Raw genomic sequence first — 20,623 nt, forward strand, 5'->3', positions numbered from 1 at the left:
GAGTGGGGGGGGGGGGATGGACAGTAGTACACATTGTAGCCACGGCTGGCGAGAGGGAGCCTTTACCCATCCTTTCCTGAGAGGCAGCCTGCCGACTTCTCACACCTACTCAAACAAAATCCAGGCTCGCCATTCAGCTATCAAAACCCCGAGAGGTTCCCAAACCTGGCTTCAGAAGCTCGGGGTGTAAGTTTACTGGGAAGACAGAGAAGAAAAGGGCATTTGCTCCACATGACTGGACTGGGCTGTGTGTCCAGTTCGCACGTGTTCTCAGCACGTGGGCCGCTGGCTTTCGCTCACCGTGTCCACCCTTTACCACTCTCTCCTGTCTTCCGTTCTCTGTCACCCTCTCCCGGGAGAGTCCTCTCCCTGACCTTGCTCCTTTGCTTCTATGCCCTCTTGCGTAAAGCTTAGCCTTTTACAAGTCGCTGCCAGGCAACCACGAAGGGACAATATTTTGGAGCCTCTTGACCAAAGCTTTCAAAATTAGCATCTAATAGAGTGCAGATGGTGGGGTTTATTAAAGTATGTCAAGTGTGTAATTATCTTTCAAGACCTCAAACACAGTGGTCCGAATTCTGGTAAACTAAGATTACACTCCTGGAAAAAAATCAAATCACGCAAACAAGTGTTCACTTGGTGTCTTCGATGTGCCTCAGGAGGAAGTAGCAGGCAGTGCCCTTGCGGAATGGCTGCGGTAGCTCTTGGAACTCTGACCCTTCTCCTTCCAGCACCTTCTGATCTACTGCGTCATTTCATCTCTCTAACACCGAGGTGTCGTAATAATTAGGGCTTTTAAAAAGACACCATCTTTGTGCTTCCCACACCCACTATGTTTTATCTTTTTTAAAATTTTATTTTATTTATTTATTTGACACAGAGAGGGAGATCACAAGTAGGCAGAGAGGCAGTCAGGGAGAGAGAGGAGGAAGCAGGCTCCCCGCCGAGCAGAGAGCCCGATGCGGGACTCGATCCCAGGACCCTGAGATCCTGACCCGAGGTGAAGGCAGAGGCTTAACCCACTGAGCCACCCAGGTGCCCCTATCTTTTTAAGATGTATGGGGTAATAAACATGAAAGGTCACCCCTGTGCTTCCAAAGGTGGAAATTTCTTCGTCTCACGGTGGTGTCGGGTTCTCGTCCAGTGCAGAATGGAATGTTAGAAGCCGTTGCACCACACTAGAAACAGAGGCTTTCCCGCAGCTGGGAGAGTCATTTATTTCAGTCAAATGTTCCCCATTCACGTCTGGTCTTCGTCATCATCCTGACAGTAAAGTGTGGTGTAAAGTTCAATGACCAGTCATCTCAAGGGTGGACGGGCACTCTCCTGCCATGCCCTCTGGGACCGGTTCCCCAGCAGACGGAGGGCAGTGAAGAGCAAGGAGAAACTCTTCTTAAGTAAAAACCTAGATAGTGGTGTGTGCGTACACGCGTGTGCGCGCACACACATGCACATGTATGTGTATATACATGCACACCCATCTAGGTATTTATATGTTTATTTATTCATCTTTCCTTCTCACAACAAAACTCCAAGTGCAGAAATCAAAAGCTCGGTTTTTAGACTTACACTTGGAATAAAGACAGTGGAGACTATGCCACTTATATATTAAATGATGGGCTCCTACTTGGCCCTTAATTTTTTCCTTCATCTTAGGCATTATCTAATGTGACCGAAAAGGGTATAAAAATGAAGTATTTTTATAAGTAAATAAGAGCAGTTAGTTGAAAATTCAAGCAATAGAAACAGGACAAAATTAGAAAAATATTCAACTGAGTGACTTACTAGTTCCAGGTGGTTGTGATAAGACTTTATCAAGGATTTATTGGCTGGTTTAAAGGTAATAATAGCAGGCTAATCAGGTTTGGAGTAGTAACAAAACCCTCAATGGGATATTTCAAATGTATGTCATTTTACAGCTGGAAAAGTATGCCCTTTCTCCCTCACTCTGTTATTCTAATTGCAATCAATACAATGCAACTCAAACTATTTTAAGTTGGAAAGTGTGCACAGAAAACCCTGATTTGCAAACATCTAACGCTATCTTCATTCTTGTTGTTTGATGAAGGCAAGTGCATGACATACATTTCGTGTGTGTAACACCTGTTAGAGATCTTTAGAAATCTGTTAGAAGTGTTGTGAGTCTGTATGAACACGACACAAAGTTACCACTGCTAGGAAAGGAAAAGGGACTCATTTGGTGTTTGTAGCCAATGTCCAACTGGGACGGCTCTCCTTCCGGGGGGGTCAGCCAGGGCTGGAGGCAGGGCCCTGGCACCAGGGGAAAAGAGGACTGGCTGACTCTGGGCGTCCCTTACCTGAGCGGTTGTTGGGAGACACTCGCACAGGGGAGATGGAGGGCGTGCGGGAGGAGGAGTAGGGCCTTTGCCGATCCCTCTCGATGGTCGACGATGAGGCTACGAAGTGATACTGTGACCATCCGTCCTGCAATAGACCGCATATGCCCATTAAGTGGGGGAAGGTAGAGTGATTCTTCATCCCCTGACATTTCGAAGTTCCCAACATCTGATTTTGTAAAACATTTCCACTGTCTGTCAAAAGTGATCATGGAGCCTGAGACCGCGGAGCCCTGCTTGATCTTCAAGGTGAGTGGAGAGGAGGGGTGTGAACTGAGACCCACCTTGCTCCCTCTAGACAGTCTGCCACGAGGAAGCCTGCTTTTAAAGGGCTGGCTTTCCTTTCCAGATGCTGAATAAACGGACTCTTTATTTACATGAAAATACGGTGCTCAGAATGTGAGATGACCCTGAAACTGTCTATTCTTTACAGACCCGGTTTCAGCTCTGCCTGGCCCTCTTCTCACGACCGTCACGGTGTATGCACACCCAGAGGGGTACGGCATGTTCTCTGGTTTAATCCAGAAACTGTATTTTTCACTTTAGAGTCCATACAGGATGTGTCTTACCAACTAATCCTCCATTAAGCCTTCTCTTTTATAAAGATTTTTAAAATTTATTCATTAGACATCAGACAGAGAGCGAGCGAGTGATGCACAAGCAGGAGGAAGGGTCAGCGAGAGAGGGAGAAGTGGGATCCTGACCTGAGCCGAAGGCAGATGCTTAACTGGCTGAGCCACCCAGGCACCCCTGGATTAAGCCTTCTAATATCTAGTAAATATGCAATAAGACACATATACTGGTTTTCATTTTAAAAACCAAAGACATACACTGTGGATCATTTCATGAATTTAGAAACCACAAAGAAGAAAAAAACTGTCAGTAGTTCCACCCTGCCCCAGAACTCCTGTTAACACACCACAATAACTCCTTCCAGTGTTTTCTCCTTTTTAATTCAATTTATAGATATCAAAGTCAGATGTCAAATAGCAGTGACACTACCCCAAGGAAGAGAAGACTCGTCTGTCCCACCCCATTCCTGCATCACAGAGGCAACCAGTGAAACTCTTCGGGCCTTTTTTTTTTTTTTTTCTGGTTATATTTAGACTTTTAAGAGACTCAACGTTCTATTAAAGAATCATTGCAGGCAGAAATAGATGGAAGTTAATGAAGAACAAAATTCATACTCATTTCAGTATTTGTGTCTTTGTTTCTCTAATTCTGATTCTTATTTTGTTTGGCTGGTAGGATAAAGCCAAGGTTAGACGTTTGCTATTTTAAAGCTATTACTTAGCTCTTAATTGAGAATTAATTAATTAATTAATTGAGAATTTACTACAAGGCGATATTTTCTCAACAATCTCATGGGCTGGATGCTATTAGCATCCCATTTTACTGAGGCTTAGACAGTTAACAGGCCACCTAAAGTCAAGTAAAGAAATAGTGATACTGAAATGTGGCACACTTACAAGTACTTGAAGGTGAGCAGATCAAGAAATTCAGGTCAGAAAATACTAGTGTTTTTAGATTATGGGATGTGGGAATGGAATGTGTGTCACTCTGGGAACAATTAACTTTGTAGCAGGGACCTGGAGGATGACAACGACCCAGATACCCAAGCCAAAGGAAGAGCAGATGAGAAGGCAGGTGGACACGGGCTACGCACAGATGAGAGCCATCGGAAGTCTCCATGGCTGAGGCGTGATCAAGGGGCACCAAGAAATCGAGAAGCCTTCCGTGTGTCTAGAAGAGTTTGGGGAGAGTAGAACAGAACCAGGGATACCAAGTAATAAACTATTCCACTGGAGGAGGGAGACACAATCCTGGCTCAGATGGGGGCCGATGATGAGCTATGGGCAGATTTGGCATCTGTGTTGGAGGATTTGCTGATGACTTGGCTATTGGGTGAAGGAGAGAGGAATAAAGCTTTACCCCAGGCTTCTGGTGTGAACCACAGGAGACTGAAGTTGCCATTTCCTGAGATAAGGAATACTGGGAGAGAAATAGCTTTCGGTGGTGAAATCAATACTGCCATTTGGGACAAGATGGGTAGAGATGTCTATTTGGACATGAAAGAGAAGATACAGAATAAAGCAGAATCTGCAAATCGGGATTTCAGGAGCAATGTCAGGGCTGGAGATAACATTTTGGAGTTCAGCATAGAGATGTTATTTAGAGCAAGGGGAACGGAAAGAAACATGAATGAAAACAACGGCAAGCAGGAGACACCGGGCGAGCCCTGGGACACTCTAATATGTAAGGGGTGTGCAAAAGAAGACTCAGAGGATCCCGAGAAGGGCCAGCGAGAGCCGGAAGGAGGGCCAGGAGGGTGTGAGGTCAGGCAAGACAAGGAAAGCGGATGCGTGAAGGAGACGGAGATCAGCTGAACGACAGGCAGGACCGGGAACTGACCACCAGCCTGGGGAACATGTAAGCCATCATGACGGGACAAAAGTACTTTCTTTGGTCCGGTCGGCATATGTCTAACTCGGGTGGGCTCCAAAGATAATGAAAATTGATGAACGGAAGAGTAAGAGCTGGCCACTTTGACAGAGTTTTATTATTACAGAGAGTGGAGAAATGGGGCTTGGAGAGATTGAGTGACCAAGAGATGTCTTCAGAGATCACCTGGGAGATGGAGCGTTTCATTCGCCATTGGGAGTGACTCAACAGATAAGACCAAGGAGCTGGTGATGCCACAGAGGAAGCAAGCAGTTGCAGGAGGGAATTTCAGAGAGGACTGCTTGGAAGATTAGGGAACAAGGGGCTCGTGGACCATGAGAACAGCACGTGGTCTGCTTGTGGACCAGAAGCAGGAGGACAGCTGGGCTGTGTGGGCGGGAGATTTGGTAGCAGGCAGATGAGGCCGTTCTCTTGCATTTTCTTGCATGTTCTCCAGGTGGGGTGAGAAGTGAGGTCATCTGCTGAGTGTGAGGAAGATTTGGAGATTAAGGAATAGGAGGGAGGAAGGAAAAGGAGGAGGGGGACAGAGAAAGGAAGAAGAGAATGTATGAAATGGTTCTTGGGAGGGGGCAAGGTGACCACAGCCCAGGGTCTAGTGGCCAGGGTGCCCAGTACAAGGAATTTAAAAAGAGACAACAGGGCAGCATGTTGCTTGTTTTTCTCCAGCCAAGTTCAGCTACCCTGTGGCAAGTGGGGGGGTAGATGGACTTGGATGGGAGTGGTCAGGAAGTAGCTTGGAAGGAGACAGGGACTGCAAATAGAATGCCATGGAAGCCCATGGAATCCAGCCAGGGATAGAAGCAAGGGAAGATGTTGGGGAGGAGATGGAGAATGAAAACTACATGGTGGGCTACAGATCCTAAAACCATCCCAGGCTGTTGGAGTGAGGGTACTTCATAGATGCTGGGGTTTCTCCAGGGGAGTGAGGTGGGAAATGAAACAGCTACCACAGGAGAGGGCAGCAGGGAGAGGGGGAGGGGGGCATGTGTTCAGGGACAGCCCCGAGTCAGAGTGAGAAGACGGGGGTGGGTGATGCATACGGGGCTTTTCCTGAGAGCAGACCATGGGTCAAAGAGGGAGACGAAGGCAGGTGCATGTGGGCAGGTCGGTCGAAGGCAGAAGGTAGAAGCGGGGAGGCAGGTAGAAGAAAGGTGGGGTATTGGGGCAGATTACTAGACATTCCCAAACTTTAAATGATGGTTCCAGTAACCATAGATGACTCAAGAGTCTTGACTGAAGTGATGAGGGTTGTAAGGCTTCAGTGCTCCTCAGCGAAAGGTGGGAGAGGGCACACTAAGGGCTACGTGTGGGGGCAGGAGGAGAAAATGTCTCCACGGGAATTCTGTGCCTTTCCCTTCAGTCCTCCATGGGTGGCAAGGACAGGGCAGGAGCCGTCTTACAAAAGCATGTGCAGGATGGGAACCACTGCAAAAGTGTATATGGGGGGTGCCTGCGTGACTCAGATGGGTAAGCAGCTGCTTCCCGCTCAGGTCATGATTCCCAGGTTCTGGGATCGAGCCCCATGTCTGGCTCCCTGCTCAGTGGGGGAATCTGCTTCTCCCTCCTCTTCCTCTGCCTCTCCACCTGTTTATGCTCTGTTTCTGTTTTGTAAATGAATAAATAAAGTCTTAAAAAAACAAAACAAAAATAAAAACAAAAAATGTATATGCAGGGTGCTTGGGTGGCTCAGTCAGTTAAGCGTCTGCCTTCAGCTCAGGTCATGATCCCAGGATCCTGGGACTGAGCCCCGCATTGGGCTCCCTGCTCAGTGGGGAGCCTGCTTCTCCCTCTCCCTCTGCTGCTGCTTTCTTTCTCTCTGTCAAACAAATAAATAAAATCTTTTTTAAAAAAGTGTATGTGCATCCATTATTCATATCTGGGAACAACTTGAAAAATTATTTAAACAGGTGTTCTTTTCTTCTGAGGATAATGCTTGGTTGACCACAAAAAGTCCTTAAATATGACCAACAGAAGTGGATCATGTTAGGTTTGTCTCACAGTTTAGAAGATACACTCTGGGGTTCCAAGCAATGTCTCAGGAAACTGCTTTAATCAAAACCTTGTCTTCTTTAATCATGAATAAGTCATGACACTCCATGTGTCATCAAGGGCAAAGTGTTTTCACGATAAGAACAGCAGCTAATATTTCATACGTTCTAAGACCAAAGGAGACTCTAGACATCAGTGCAGCATGACTCTAGGTTGGGTTTGGTTTTCCGTGGCGAGACAGCGATGGATGAGTCAGCATCTCTTACACACGTGATGGGAGACGTGTTTTGTTCAGCGGTTCGGATTCCGTGATGCTTCGATTACACCAGGACCATGCAAGTACTTCCATCTCTGGAAATGTCAGGAAGGTGGGTATAATACTAAAACTGCTTACGAAGGAAGAAACCCTTATACGATGCACCAAAAAATCCTTCGTAATACCCAATTCCTAGCATACAAAAGCATGGCGGAGGGCAATCTTGCAGATGGCCTGTCTGTGAGGGACGGGGTCAGCACATACTTGAGGATAACGTAGAGCATGTTTAGAGGCATCAAGAATGCCACCCCAGGTCTGACACCTCTGCACGTGGCCCTCGATTGTATGCATATGGGCACAGAGACTTTAATGGAGGTGGGAAGGGGGAGTTCAGGGAATAGCGCCAAGTGGAAACCCAATGAAAGTTTTTTTTTTTTTTTTGAAGATTTTATTTATTTGACAGAGAGAGATCACAAGTAAGCAAAGATACAGGCAGAGAGAGAGAGAGGAGGAAGCAGGCTCCCCACTGAGCAGAGAACCCCATGTGGGGCTCGATCCCAGGACCCTGAGATCATGACCTGAGCCAAAGGCAGAGGCTTTAACCCACTAAGCCACCCAGGCACCCCCCAGTGAAAGTTCTTGAGAGCAGTTTTCTGAGCCACAGCAGGAGCCAGAAGAGGCAACCGGCTCCTGCTTATGGCCATCTTCCCTGTCATTCGCTGACGCGGAGCGAGAGGCACCATGATGGAAACATGGAACTCCCACATTGCTACTATGTTCAACAATGCCCAGGAGGGGCCCCGCACTTTTAATTCTGGGCTCGGAATTCCCCAGGGTTATGGAAAGCAGTGTATCCGATGCTAGACAGGAAAGTGCAGATCAATCAATAAGTTACACTGAATAATCAGTTACCTTGAGGATAAGTCTCAGGACCCTCCACATCTTTTCCTGCGTGAATTTTCTTGGCATTCAACTGAAAAATCCGCTTTGCTTTCCAAAGAAGAAGGGATATGAAGATACATTTTCCTTGGGAAGTTATTGCTAAGCTAACATTCCTTTTATCCAACTAGCCATGTACATACTCGTTAGCTAGCGACCTTGCAATCAATGCATTGTTCATTTACGTCCCAGTGTCACTCAGGAAGGCTTGAAAGTGGTTTCCATAAATAAAGACAACTTGAGCACACTTTTTTTTTTTTTTACATCATTTGTCTCTTTGATCCCTAGTTTTTCTTCTTAAAAGTTTAACTCACTGTAGACTAGAAGCGTTTTCCTGAATTTTTTTCCATCAGCTGCTCAACCCACCATCCCCTTCACTTCATCCCTTTGCCTTCTAGAGGTTCGATAAGAAACCTTGGGGAAGAAAAAACAGAATGAAGAATAGTCACAGCACCTGGGAGAGGGCTGTTAATCCTTAATATGGACGATAAGGGACCCCTTTAATATCTATCTTTCACCTCCAGCAGAATGACCGAGACGTTGGTGCCCTTCAGCTTAAGATCCAGCCAAGCTGTCAAAAATGTGATATGATATCTGCACCTCAAATTGGTTTTTATTTTTAACACATTAAACTTAAAACTGGAGGTTGTTAAATTGTTCCGAGTAGATAGAGATAGAAATCCGAAAGAGAAGAGGAGTTCAAAGTCATTGAACTTTAAATTGCCACCAGGAATAATCTGATTTTCTTTATCTTCTCCTTTTACTGTCCTTCCAGCCCATTTCAGCTTCTGTGTTAAAGTTCCCAGCCTGCTTCTTTAAAACTGTATTATTCCCCAAAGCTATGACCCTCCGCGTCGGTGCGCTCAAGGGTCCAGGGGGCGTGAGAATCAAGGTAGAGTTGTTCTTCACGGGCTCGAAACGGTTTGGTCTTCACCATATGTCCACCTGCTGGGCACTCTGTTCTGTCCCTACGCATCTTCCCCTCAAGTACTCGAAGGTCTCCGAATGTGCAGCATTTTATGTTTTTGCCCATTCTGGAAACATCGCCAACAAGACTGTGCTACAGGAAAGACGTCCACGGGAAGATTTCAGAGGAAGGGACAGAGCGGCTTCCACACTGGTCCACATGAGGTTAGCGTGACACACACTTGCCCCGTGGCTTCTTACTCTGGAAAGTGCCGAGGGCACTGAGTGCAGATCAGCACGTGAATCCGTTAGGTCTGCGCACAGAGACGAGCCAGAGCTGCGGGCCAAGGCTGAAAACTGCTTTGACCTTGGGTGTCTCTGTGGGCAGAGGGCTGGGATGAGAAGGCCGCCAGGACAGTCAGCCCTTCTCCCCGGTCAGCGTCAGTATCACGATTACTGGTGAGCTCTGCCTTGGTTTCTTCTTCATAAATCAAGGGCAAAAATAATCAGCTTGGAGACTTTTGTAAACAGTAATTCCTGGGCCTCAGGCCCTGAGATCCTGTCCGATTGTTCTGAGTTTCTGTTTTCAAAAGCCCCGGGGGAATGTGACTGAAGAGCAGCGTGGAGAACCCCTGGCTTGGGGTCCCCGTGCACAGGCTGCTGTGCCCAACCAGAGTGCGCTTTCAAGTACTAAATCCTAGGAGGCCCTCAAGGCTCTGAGTCCGCTGGGGAACGTCAGGTAAGGCGTTCTCAAGCCTGACTTCTGAGGAACAACAGTAGATCCCAACCTCCGAGCAGAGAGCTGCCACATACACACAGCCCTGAGCCCCAACCATACCTGATGACCCAGCAACCACGGCCACGTGATTCAACGTCACACGTCCACACCTCTGATCAGGCAGCTCCGCCACCCCGCACCGCCCCTACCCTGCGGCCCCCGGTTGAATCTCACTTATCCTGCCCACTTCCGTGCTGCGTAAACAGGAAGCAGGCACTACATGCTCATTAAATCCCTACTGCTCAAGGGATCACGCCTGCCAGGTTCAGGGCAGCTTTGGCTGCATTTTTTTCCCCCGCCCACTGTGAACAAACCACTTGGAGACCACACTATAGACTACTGTAGTCGGCGAAGCACTCTTGGGCTTTATTTATTTCTGAAGCCCTGGTCCCTGGCACAATGCCTGCAACACAGAGATGCTCGATAAATTCTTGTTGGATCCAGTGATTCAAAATGCCTGCATTAATTACTGGAAAACAAATGATAATGTCATTGGCTTTGCAGCTGGCCTCTGCGGTTCCTTTCCTCTATTGTCCCGTAACAAACGAAGGTGATCAAAACTTTATGATTTTTTTTTTTTTAGTCTTAGCTTTGAGTGACCTTGCCAGTATCATCTCCTGCTGTGGGCATATCTGTCTTTTATGACATGCTCACTGCTGCGCTGAACGCTGGCTCAGTTTAGGTAAAATGGTCCTTAAAAAAAAAAAAAAAAAAGGGCCTCTGGCTTGTCTGCTCCATTCAACGGTAACATTTCCCTCAGCTGCTGCTGTTTCGGGGTGAGGAATTATGAAACTGCCTGCTCATTACGCAGTCTTGTAGATAATTTGAAACACAGTCCTACCTGTCGCATCTGGCCCGATCGGCGCCGACCCCGCCGCAGCACGCACCTGAGCATGGATGCACCGCCCATGTCTCCTGCTGTCCGCATCCTGCAGCTCAGAGGACACCAGGCCCTCTCCACAGCTCAGGCCCCTTCCGCCCCCACAAATGCTAATCTTTCCCAGAGCCAGGAAGAAAGGGGAGAATGGGCGAGCGCCTCCTGTTCTCTGTTAGCTTTGCTCTGATTTCTTTTGAAGTTGGATGCCAAAGTCCACGCCTACTGCAGGAACGTGACTCCCCCCCCCCCACCTCCAGAGACCGAAGGGCTGGTGTCTGAGTGGGTCACCTGTAGGGATAGTCCTGGCCTCGGAAGACGGACACCCAGAGTCACTGCCCCAGAAAGAAAGTGGGATGCAGGGCATGCCAGCGGGGGGCGTGGGCTGTAGTCTGGTAAAATGGAATGACGTGGAACCACGGGGAGTGTCCAGAGATTGCCCCCCCCCCAGCCCAGGTCCCCCAACCCGAACTGCCAGGGAGCATCCTGTCACCCAGCTGAGCCCCCATGCCCCGGGCCCCCATGCTGAATCAGAGCAGTGAGGCCCAGGACAGAAAGACACTGTCCTGAGGCAGAGGCAAGAGGAGGGAAAGGATGCGGGCAGAGGCTGCTCTGTCCCTACCCTGCGTTTACAGAGATGGGGGGAGGCAGAGAAAACACTCAGGGGCTGTCCAGAGGATTTGGTGATTAGAGAGCGAGAAAGGGGTTAAATCCTCAGTCATGGACTTTAGGAGATGCCATGGGAGGAAATGGAGTTTCTCCTAAGTTCCCCTGTGGTCTCTGACCTCGGCAAGAGGGTGCTCTTTGGGGTGGAGGGTGACGGGGTTCCTGAATGTCCATTTAATGATACGTTACATGCGATGTTCCCATTTACAGGTCCCTTTCCAAAGTGCTTCTGGAGGTTTTAGCTTCTAGGCTTAGGGTTCAGGGTTAAGGAATCTTTTCTAATGCTAAGTGACATCTCTGACTTGGACAAAAGCTTCAGTAAATAATTAACCTTGAAAATGGAAAAGAGCTGTGATTTGCCCTGAGACAGATCTCTGTTGGGACCAAAAGTATATAATAGGACCCGGTGAGTCCCTCGGTATATGGTCATTGACGTTTTTCCTCCTTTTTGAAAACAGCTCCAGAACCTCCTTAATCTGGTGAGATTTTCTCTGCCTCTAGACAAGGATTTCTCAGTGGGCACACAGAGCCTATTCGATTCAGGAGTAACAAACACACGTTTTTGGCGTTAGCTGTCCTTGAAGGCTCTCAGTCCATAACGCCTGTCAATTCTAATTTGCTGTGAGTGACTTGAGATAGAAAGAAAGCGTGGTAGAAATCCTCTGGGCTTTCAGCAACCCAAGCTCATCCACTCATTCAAACTCGAACTCTTAGAGCTTGTTAACCGCATTCACTAACGGGACTTCTTCATCAGGAACCTATTTTTCAGATGAAAGTCAAAACAAGACGTGTTGTCATCCTCTGAAAAAGGTAACCAGCTAAGATATTACGGCTCTCTTATAAAAAACCTGATTGCTCACAATTTGTGCTGGTTTTCTAGTCATTTTTCAGTGGATGAAACCTATTAATGTCATCACACATGAAGCAGAGAAAGAAGGGATTCCAGATTAGTGGTCCTTATGCAGACACACTTATTTCAGTAAAAGGTATTATGTAGAAAAAAAGCTGAAGTATCCACAGTCTGTGCGATTGAAACCGAAGCCAGATTTTTCCATGTCAGTGAAACTTCAGCTTCCCTTTGCTCTAATAAAACGAGCTTCCGCCTCTTTCTAAGGTGAAATGTTTGTTAAAGATTCATTAAAATGAATTCCTTCAACAATTCTACAGCAAAAGCTGGTAGAGTTAAATACTGAAGTGAAAACTTAAGGGCCAAGAGGGAGTATTTGCAGTTTAATACAGAAATAAATACCTCCTGGCGTACCAGTTGTTTTCATATTAGTTTGTTTCAGCTCTGGTGCTTCTAATGGAATTTAATTAAATTGATTCGGATGCTTAAAGGTACAGTAAATGTGGAGTCTTCCGTAGTACAGGTTCTCACCACTATCTGAAAGTTCGCTTTATGCCACTTTTCTCTTACGAAAGACCTATTTTGGTAACCTGTTTTCACTAACTGAAAGAAATCTGATGAGGATTTTGGCTTTTATGAAATGATAATTGTTCCTTTGCTTTATGCGGTTTCACTTTGAACAGTTTCATAGGAGCACTCTACTTTTGGATCTGGGGGAAACTTGTACCATCTTTCAAAAAGCAGATACCACGTACATGCATTTCAGGAATTTAATTTACTGCCATGGGCCTAATTCTAAATCAGTATCACCAAGATTTGACAAGTTGCAAAGAAATGTATGTAATTTGGTCAAAGAAAGCATACCATTGTTAACTACCAAGAGTTAGCTATAACTGAAGGAATGCGGAAAAAACACAAAGGAAATGGAATAAAGACCAATTTGGTCTTTTGTTTCCTGTTGTCACTTCTGAGGCCTTAAAACAAAGGCCTGGGGTGGATGATCTTTAAGAATGAATGCCCTTTGTGTTCTAGTTCCTGCCGCAGAGTTAAATTTGGGGCGAATAGAAGAAAGTCCAGTCTTTAGGTTTAATGAATCCAAATGGCTCACTTCTAGAATGCCCCACTCTGACATCTGAAAAGTCAAGTCTCTTATATCTGTACTCATCAGTGGTCAGTACGCTCAAAGCTCACCCGGGGCCTAACCTCGAGGTCTCCACATTCCACTCTACCTGAAAGCGCTACAGACCATGGACAAGGAAGAAGAGTCACTGTGTGTGTCTTCTGCTAAGCTTCAGCTCTGGGGTAGTGGCCTTGTTGGAGTTATTTCAGAAGTAGGAGTAAGTACCTGGAACTATGCTGGGAATGCAGCTAGAGCAGAGGGAGGTAGGAAGGACTCCTGAGAGGGAAATGGCGGGGAGATGGACATTTAAAATGTGATCGCATCATGTTACATTTTCAGTAAGAGCCATGAAGAAAAAGTACACGTTAAGGAAAGGGCTCTTTCCCAGCCTTAGAGGATTGGAGAGAGGGAGATTTCCTTGAACCAGTGACAGTTAAACGGAGATGGAAAGAGCCAGGTTTGGTAGGAGAGGAGGGAAGGCATTTTTCTGTGCCCGGGCAGTGCAAAGGCCATGAGGTTGGCACAGCCTTGCGTCTGCCAGGAAGAACAAGGGAGACAGTGTGGCTGAAAGGAAGTGATTGAGGGGAGGGTAGAGGGAGGTGAGCTTTAACAGATGGGTAAGAGAGATACTGCAAGCTACTGAAGACTTTCAACCAGGACACTGACGAGGTTAGATTTGGATTTATCGAAGTGGATTCGGAATGGTTAATGGAAAAATAGATTGAAGATGGTAAAGTAGATTCCACAAAACCAATCAGGCAGTAATCGGACCCGCACTCGTGACAGATGATGATGGAAATAAAGACAGGAGAGGTACACTCCACAGGTCTTGGTGCAAAATATGGTGGAGATAAGGGAGGAAGATGTACACTTAGATAACTACTGGATTTCTGAAAAGAACCACCAGGTGGGCGAGGTGCTAGTGGCTGAGATGGGCAATGAAGCGAGAACAACGGATTCGGGGAAGGTCTGAAGAGCTGCTTGTCAGGTGTGTGCCCCGTCAGAACTTGTCATCCGCTGAAATAGAGACATCACAGGTGTGACTCAAAATACAAGCTTTGAATTCAGGAGTGAAGACCGTATAGAGGAATAGATGCAGATGCCATTGGCATTCAATTGTGTTCTAAGGGCATGGGAGCAGATGAGATCATCTACAGTAGAAGGTAGAACGTGGAAAACAAAGAAGCCTCAGGGAAGATTAGGAGTCTGTAAAACAACAACAACAACAACAACAAAACCTGAGGTGGAGGGTCTTGCAAGGTTGGAGAAAAACCCGGCTGGAAAGCACGGTGGCAGAAAGGCAGGTGGAGATCACGTAAGGGAGGAGGATTGGCCAGGACTGCTCACTGCTCTTGCAAATCCACTTCCTTTGTTCCCGGACACACATGTAGGCCCCATGTCCTGGCTTTCCTTGCAGCTGCATATGGCCATGTGATGGAGGTTTCACCCATGGGACATGAGGGGATGGCGATGGGCCATCACCAGGTACAGTGGCGGACCTTACAGCAGGCAGTGGGGACTCTGGGCTCCTGAAAGTGCAGAGAAGAGCTGAGCTGCCCGCATGCACACCTGTCCAGATGGTTGCATGAGCAGGAAAATAATCTATCACGTGGCATCACTGCATGTTTAGGTCTGCTTGTTACAGCTGGAAGCCTTCCCTGATTAATATAGACAATGGAGCTAGTTGAACACTGCAATTAGGAACAATTTCAACAGAGGCGTGGGGACAGGCATCATCATGTCAGACCTCAGGGGTTGAAGCATAAAATGGAAAGTGAGAACTCCAGATTTTCCAGAAACGTGTCCGTGACGCGCGGGGAATGTGAGGACAGGAAGTGGGAAGGTGGAAATGGAGGAGGATGGTTAGGAGAGGACATTTCTCGTTTTTAAGACAGAAGTACAAAGAGCAGGAATGACCAGTGGGGGAGGCAGAAAAAACAAGAGGAAAATCAACACCGAAGAGTTCTCACTCAAAGAGGATAGGTCTTCAAAAAACCTGGATATTAAGTAAGAATTTTTTTAAAAAATTTTAGAATAGAACCAGAGAAAGATAAGCATAAAATAAAGCAACCAAGAAATAATGCATAAAAGTGCTAGTATGTATGTGGAAAGTTACTCCAATATGTAGATATTCACTTCTGTATTTCCAATACCTAAAATGGAGCTTAAGGTAGACGAGGTACTCAATAAACTTGTGTTGAATGAATGAAGTAACTAGGAATGGTCATTAAGAAGACGGCTCCAGTTTGTTTCCTATAGTTAGGAGTCTCTTATTGCTTGTCTCCCTCTCTGATTTCATCCTATTTTGTTTTTCCCTCCCTTCCCCTATCATCCTCTGTTTTGTTTCTTAAATTCCACACGAGTGAGATCATATGATAATTGCCTTTTTAAATTGCCTTATTTCACTTAGCATAATACCCTCTAGTTCTACCCACGTACATCATTGAGGGAGAGAGGGGTTACTGGGGGGAGATGGGTAGGGGGATGGGGTTAACTGGGGGATGGGCATTCAGGAGGCCACGTGATGTAATGAGCACTGGGTATTCTATGCAACTGATGAATCACTGAACTCTACCTCTGAAATGAGTAATGCACTATATGTTAATTAAATGAATTTAAATAAAATACAGTAATTTAAACAAAGAAGATGGCTCCAAGAGGATTCGCATGCTATTATACAAGGAGGGAGAGACACTGGGGGGTGTGACAGTACAGACTGGCACAGAGGAAAAAAACTATTGGTGTGAATGTTATATTTCTGATGCTGTGGGTTTCAGCCTCATCACAGGGGACTGTGGACAGCCCATTAGGGGCTCTGTACCTACCACAGGTCAAGGAGCAACCACAGGACACATCTGAGGTGTATTCCCATCCTGTTTCCTCCTCACTTCTTCTCTGGGGCACCGCTCATGTACTTTCTACTGCTCAAGCGACAAAAAGAGTCTGAAAACCTACAGTTCTTCCTCACTCCCCCACCGAACTGGTCTCTCTGCATGGACTAAGGACACTCATGGACTTGGGACAGTTTTTATAATTGAAGCCAACTGGAGGTTACTGTAGGTGCATTTTCAATTAAATGAAAGCACTGGGGGATCTCTCAAGAATGTGGTTTTCATAAAAACTGATACCAAAAGGACCACTGGTGTTGGTGCCCACATCACGTGAATGTTGTAGATGTAAGCATCTCGGGGACCCTTTCTTTCATTTTTTCCCACTGTACAATAAAAGCTCTTTTTTCAGTCAGGCTCATTCCCAGCTCCCCCACAGGGAGATCTGACCACATGATGAAGACCTGAGAATATTTAAGCTCTGCCCTCCTCTGCTCTTTTCCTTTCCAGCTGCTTGTAGCATGGACAGAGTGCCGACCAATGCTGGAGAATGCACAGGATGGTGAGTACTGATAGAAGGAGCTAGAATCCCTGATCTGGGACATGTGACATCAGACCAGGACTGTTACACTCTTATGCGAGATAAAAGACAAAATAGAATCTGTGGGATTAGCACACGTCTCATTTCTGGATTCTACAAAATTGGCCTGAGAAAAAGTGAAAGAACTTGCAAGCGGGGAGAGCGTCCTTGGAGGTGGTCAGCACACTGGGTGTTCCTGATCTTCTCTCTCCTGAAGCATGAGAGTGAACTATCTATTTATCGTGACCATGAACTCTCTGGAGGGTGGGGGTTGCAGGGCCTGGTGTCTTCAGTGCCCCCTGGCAGGGGGACACACAGACTCTGTGGCAGGGGTGGACAGACCATGGAGCTCAAACACCTTCTGTTTCAGACCTATCCACTGCCTGGACCCCTTCCAAGGCCTGTGAAGAGCTGTGTATTCCCAAAGTGTACTCTTCCTCTTCCAAAACTACCTGTGTGACAGGGGCACAAAAAATCTGCATCCCCCTGGCTCAGGCTGATGGAGAAATCAGAGTGGTAGCTGGAGAAGACAGCTCCAGAACAGGGGTTCTCAGTTGGGAGGTGGTACTTCTGAGCAAACCATACCACTGCTCCCATGAAAGAAGGAACTAGAACATGAGCATCTCTTGAAAGCAGAGTGGAGCAATGTCAGGCTACAAAAGCACAGGGCAGGCTCAACTCTGCTCTCCTCTCTTCCTCCTTCCCTGACAGAGCCTGGTGGGTGGGTGACATTGGGGCACAGTAAGAACAGCTTAGGTGAGGGTGGGGAGAGGGGAAGAAACCAAGCACACTCTTCCTGCTCAAGCAATGAAGGCTCCCATAGACATTATGTTATCCCAACTACTGCTATCCACTGAGAAATTGGGGTAGGGGGTGGTGGTAGTGGCATAGGTTACAGTTAATTGCTTCAAGTTCAAAACAAGAATACTTGTAGACTTACCTTAAACTTTGTGAGTTTTCTAGCCCCTGATTCAATCCTTTTGCCCTGCATTTTGTCTCTGGGGTATTTTCATAGGTTTTGGTATAAAATGTTATGGGTAAAGCCTTGTGGAAAAGTGGAGGCATGGAGGAAATGTTCAATTAGGGTGCTGCTCTGCAGGATTGCCCAACGTGGAGATTCATCCCAGGAAGAGCTATAACTTAGTCACTTCTTGTTTAGCAACTGCCATGTGCATCGATTTCCACTTTTGCACAATTGATTTTTGCTTCTGTTCCCATTTGTGCCTTTGTTTTTGGACAGATATCATATGATGAGTGTCTGAGAAGTTCTCAGAGAGGTCAGGGGACCTCATGAAGGAAGACCTCTTTGTCGATACAAACGTCAACAAGCAAACACCTGGATTTATGGAGCAGACAGTACCAGGGCTGAGTTTAACCTCTGCCTTTTTGTTTTTTACCCCAACTTGACATTAAGTGATTTAGAACAGAAAGAACCCAAGGAGTTCCTATGATAAGTCTTCAGGACACCGGACTTGGGTTGTTTTAAAACCTGGCCAAACGTCCTTATGTCCTTCCAGTCATCTCATGGTGAAGAATTTTCCGGCACAGCAGAAAGATTAATGAATTCCTGGCAAGCAATTTCCTTGGTAAAATGACAGCTCTACATTCAGTGGTTTAATTTATGATCATAGAGGATTTATGGCTCCTCCAACACCATCTTAGATACTCTCAAAGTGAAAACCTATTAATTCTCAAATGGCAACATGCGAAAAGTCCTCTTTACCACAAAGCTTAAAGGTCAAAATTTTGAATTTTGACCAGGTTGTGTTTTTTTCTTGACCGTCTTCCAGAACATCTGTCCAGTCCTCTGTGGGACCCAGTACCGATTTTTTGTGTTCAGAAGATGGGGGTGATGGAAGTATAAGCACGAGCGACAGCTTCCGTTTGTGGGCATCGAGACTGCGTGTCATGGCCTCTGAAAGAAGGCTGTGTCCACTCTCTCTGTGGTTTTGGAAATTGGAGGAAATCCGCAGGCATCCCTCACGTATCCATAATTACTTACTGATTTCTTGTTTTGTGAGTGCGGTGGTGGCAAGAGCCAAAGAAACTAATATAGTAGGGGTAAGAGAAGGGAGCCCCATGCGAGACAGGCTGTGAAGGGCATGACTCTACTCCTACCCAAGCTCATTAGTCACTGGCTGAATGGCACGCACAACCTGAGAGTCTATCTTCTTGACAATAAAAGGAAGGAATTTAAAGATAGTTTTATGTTCTGCTTCTTTCATCCAAATGACAAGAATGAATACAATATCTCCATGCAGAGAAACGTGACCTAACTCGGTCTCAAGCCCAAGCAGCCTGACGTTCTTCGAGACACAAGCTCACTGTGAAAAACACTGATGTTCTGGGTGGGGGCCGCTATAGGAGCACAGCTGTAAAACACTGGGCAAGGAACACTAGTGGAGAAGACTTAGTTTGCTTTCTAACCCAGATTATCAGCAGGAGTGTGATTCCAACGTTTAATCTGGCTTTGATTTGACTGGAAAAATTGTGACCTCCTACTTACCAGTAGGAATGGCCCTACCCTTTCCAGGGTAACTTTGCAGGGTCTGTTTTAAGAGCCCTGCATGTTTTCTCAGCAGGAATCCAGGCAAAAGAAAGCAGATGAAAGAGCAGAAAGTCCTCTCCTTCCTGCTCTCCTTCTTTCAGGACCCAGTTCTCAGAAGCATTTCCGCTGTGGTGCCCTGAATCTTCCTGCTACCTTCCCTTCATCTCAGGACACGTCTGTGTCTCAGAGGACAGAGCAGGTCCGCTGTACCTGGAGCTCCATGTCTCACTTAGTAACTGCCCTGAGGAGGGTCCCCTGGCATCACACAGGATGGCCTGGGGTGACTCCAGGTTGCTACTGATGCTTTTCTCAGAACTCTCTGGGGTAGTCTTTATGGGGCCACCTTTCCAGCTGAGACTGCCAAGACCCAGAGGCCAGCACGTGGTTCTGGAAGTGCAAGTAGACGCTGGAGAATAACAAGGACCTGCTCTGCTGAGCTGGGGCTCTAGGAATGAGTCCCACACGAGACTGGTGTCATGGCAGGTGGCAGGGGACCACCTGGCTGACAACATGACCGAGGCACCAACCACAGCCAAGGTGGGAAATGTCAAGCTAGTGAAATGTCTGGGCTTGCTCGCTAGAATTCCTTATAAAGAGGTTATTTTGCCCCAATATGGGTGCCAACATGAAGATCTCATTTGCTTTTTTAATGATTAAATATTAATGTAATACTATTTCACTAGAATTGGAGAAAGATCTGGATCCAAAGCCTAAAAACAGTGTGCTAAAACCCATTCAAATCTGAGTCCCAGTGGTAAACAAGCTAAGGTTTTAAGTGATGGCTAAGTAAATAACACTTGAAAGCAAAACGGGCCACATACATTTTAAAGCCAAATCCTGTTACTGAATTTTGTGTTCAGGAAGATTCCCCCAAATTGGTCTTAGACCTAACGCCTCATCAAGACCAATAAAACAATGATCTCTACTGGCTAGGAATGCAATAAATTCCAATTTTCCATGTCATTAAGCTGTGTGTTACATTCAAAACCTTCAGACACTGGCAGCCAAGAGGGGAATTAGAAGTTTGGAGAACAGAGTAATCGGAATAGTTCAAGTAAACTGAGAACTTCAATTTTTAAAAAAGTTAAGTCCTGTACTTTATTTTTGCCAGTGGGCCAGATATGATTTATTTCATTTTCTTTATTCCTATTTTCTAGCACAGAGTAAAGCAGGCTCTTTCACGCAGTGTTTGCTCATTTTGCATGGAATTCAGAATTTTGCTCATTAGGAGTTGGTATTTTAATTGTACTAGAGTTGGAGGCAAATTTCATTGCAATTTCTCTTAAGAAATGACTTGTAATAGAAGTTCATAATTCAAATCCTCCCACAATTAACATTTGAACCAAGGAAGAAAATTGTTTTCTATAATAGTACAAATAAATCCTACCTACATGTTAAATATTATAGCACCTTCTGTGGTGACATATTTTGCTGTAAGCTCATAATTCTATTCATAATGCTTAAAAACCATC

At 46.2% G+C, this 20,623-nt stretch overlaps 1 protein-coding gene across 3 annotated transcripts in view; it reads right to left on the bottom strand.

The window, feature by feature from the left end:
* Positions 1 to 20,623, bottom strand: part of CTNND2 (catenin delta 2) — a 900,906-nt gene that overhangs the window by 16,408 nt on the left and 863,875 nt on the right. For all 3 annotated transcript variants that reach the window (XM_045082021.1, XM_045082022.1, XM_045082023.1), the window contains one exon: positions 2,319 to 2,445. In XM_045082021.1, the coding sequence (XP_044937956.1) occupies positions 2,319 to 2,445 (127 nt within the window). The remainder of the gene's footprint in view (positions 1 to 2,318; positions 2,446 to 20,623) is intronic.

The sequence above is a fragment of the Mustela putorius genome, unplaced genomic scaffold, assembly GCF_011764305.1.
Source record: "Mustela putorius furo isolate JIRA1106 unplaced genomic scaffold, ASM1176430v1.1 tig00000589_pilon_pilon_pilon, whole genome shotgun sequence".
NCBI lineage: Eukaryota > Metazoa > Chordata > Mammalia > Carnivora > Mustelidae > Mustela > Mustela putorius.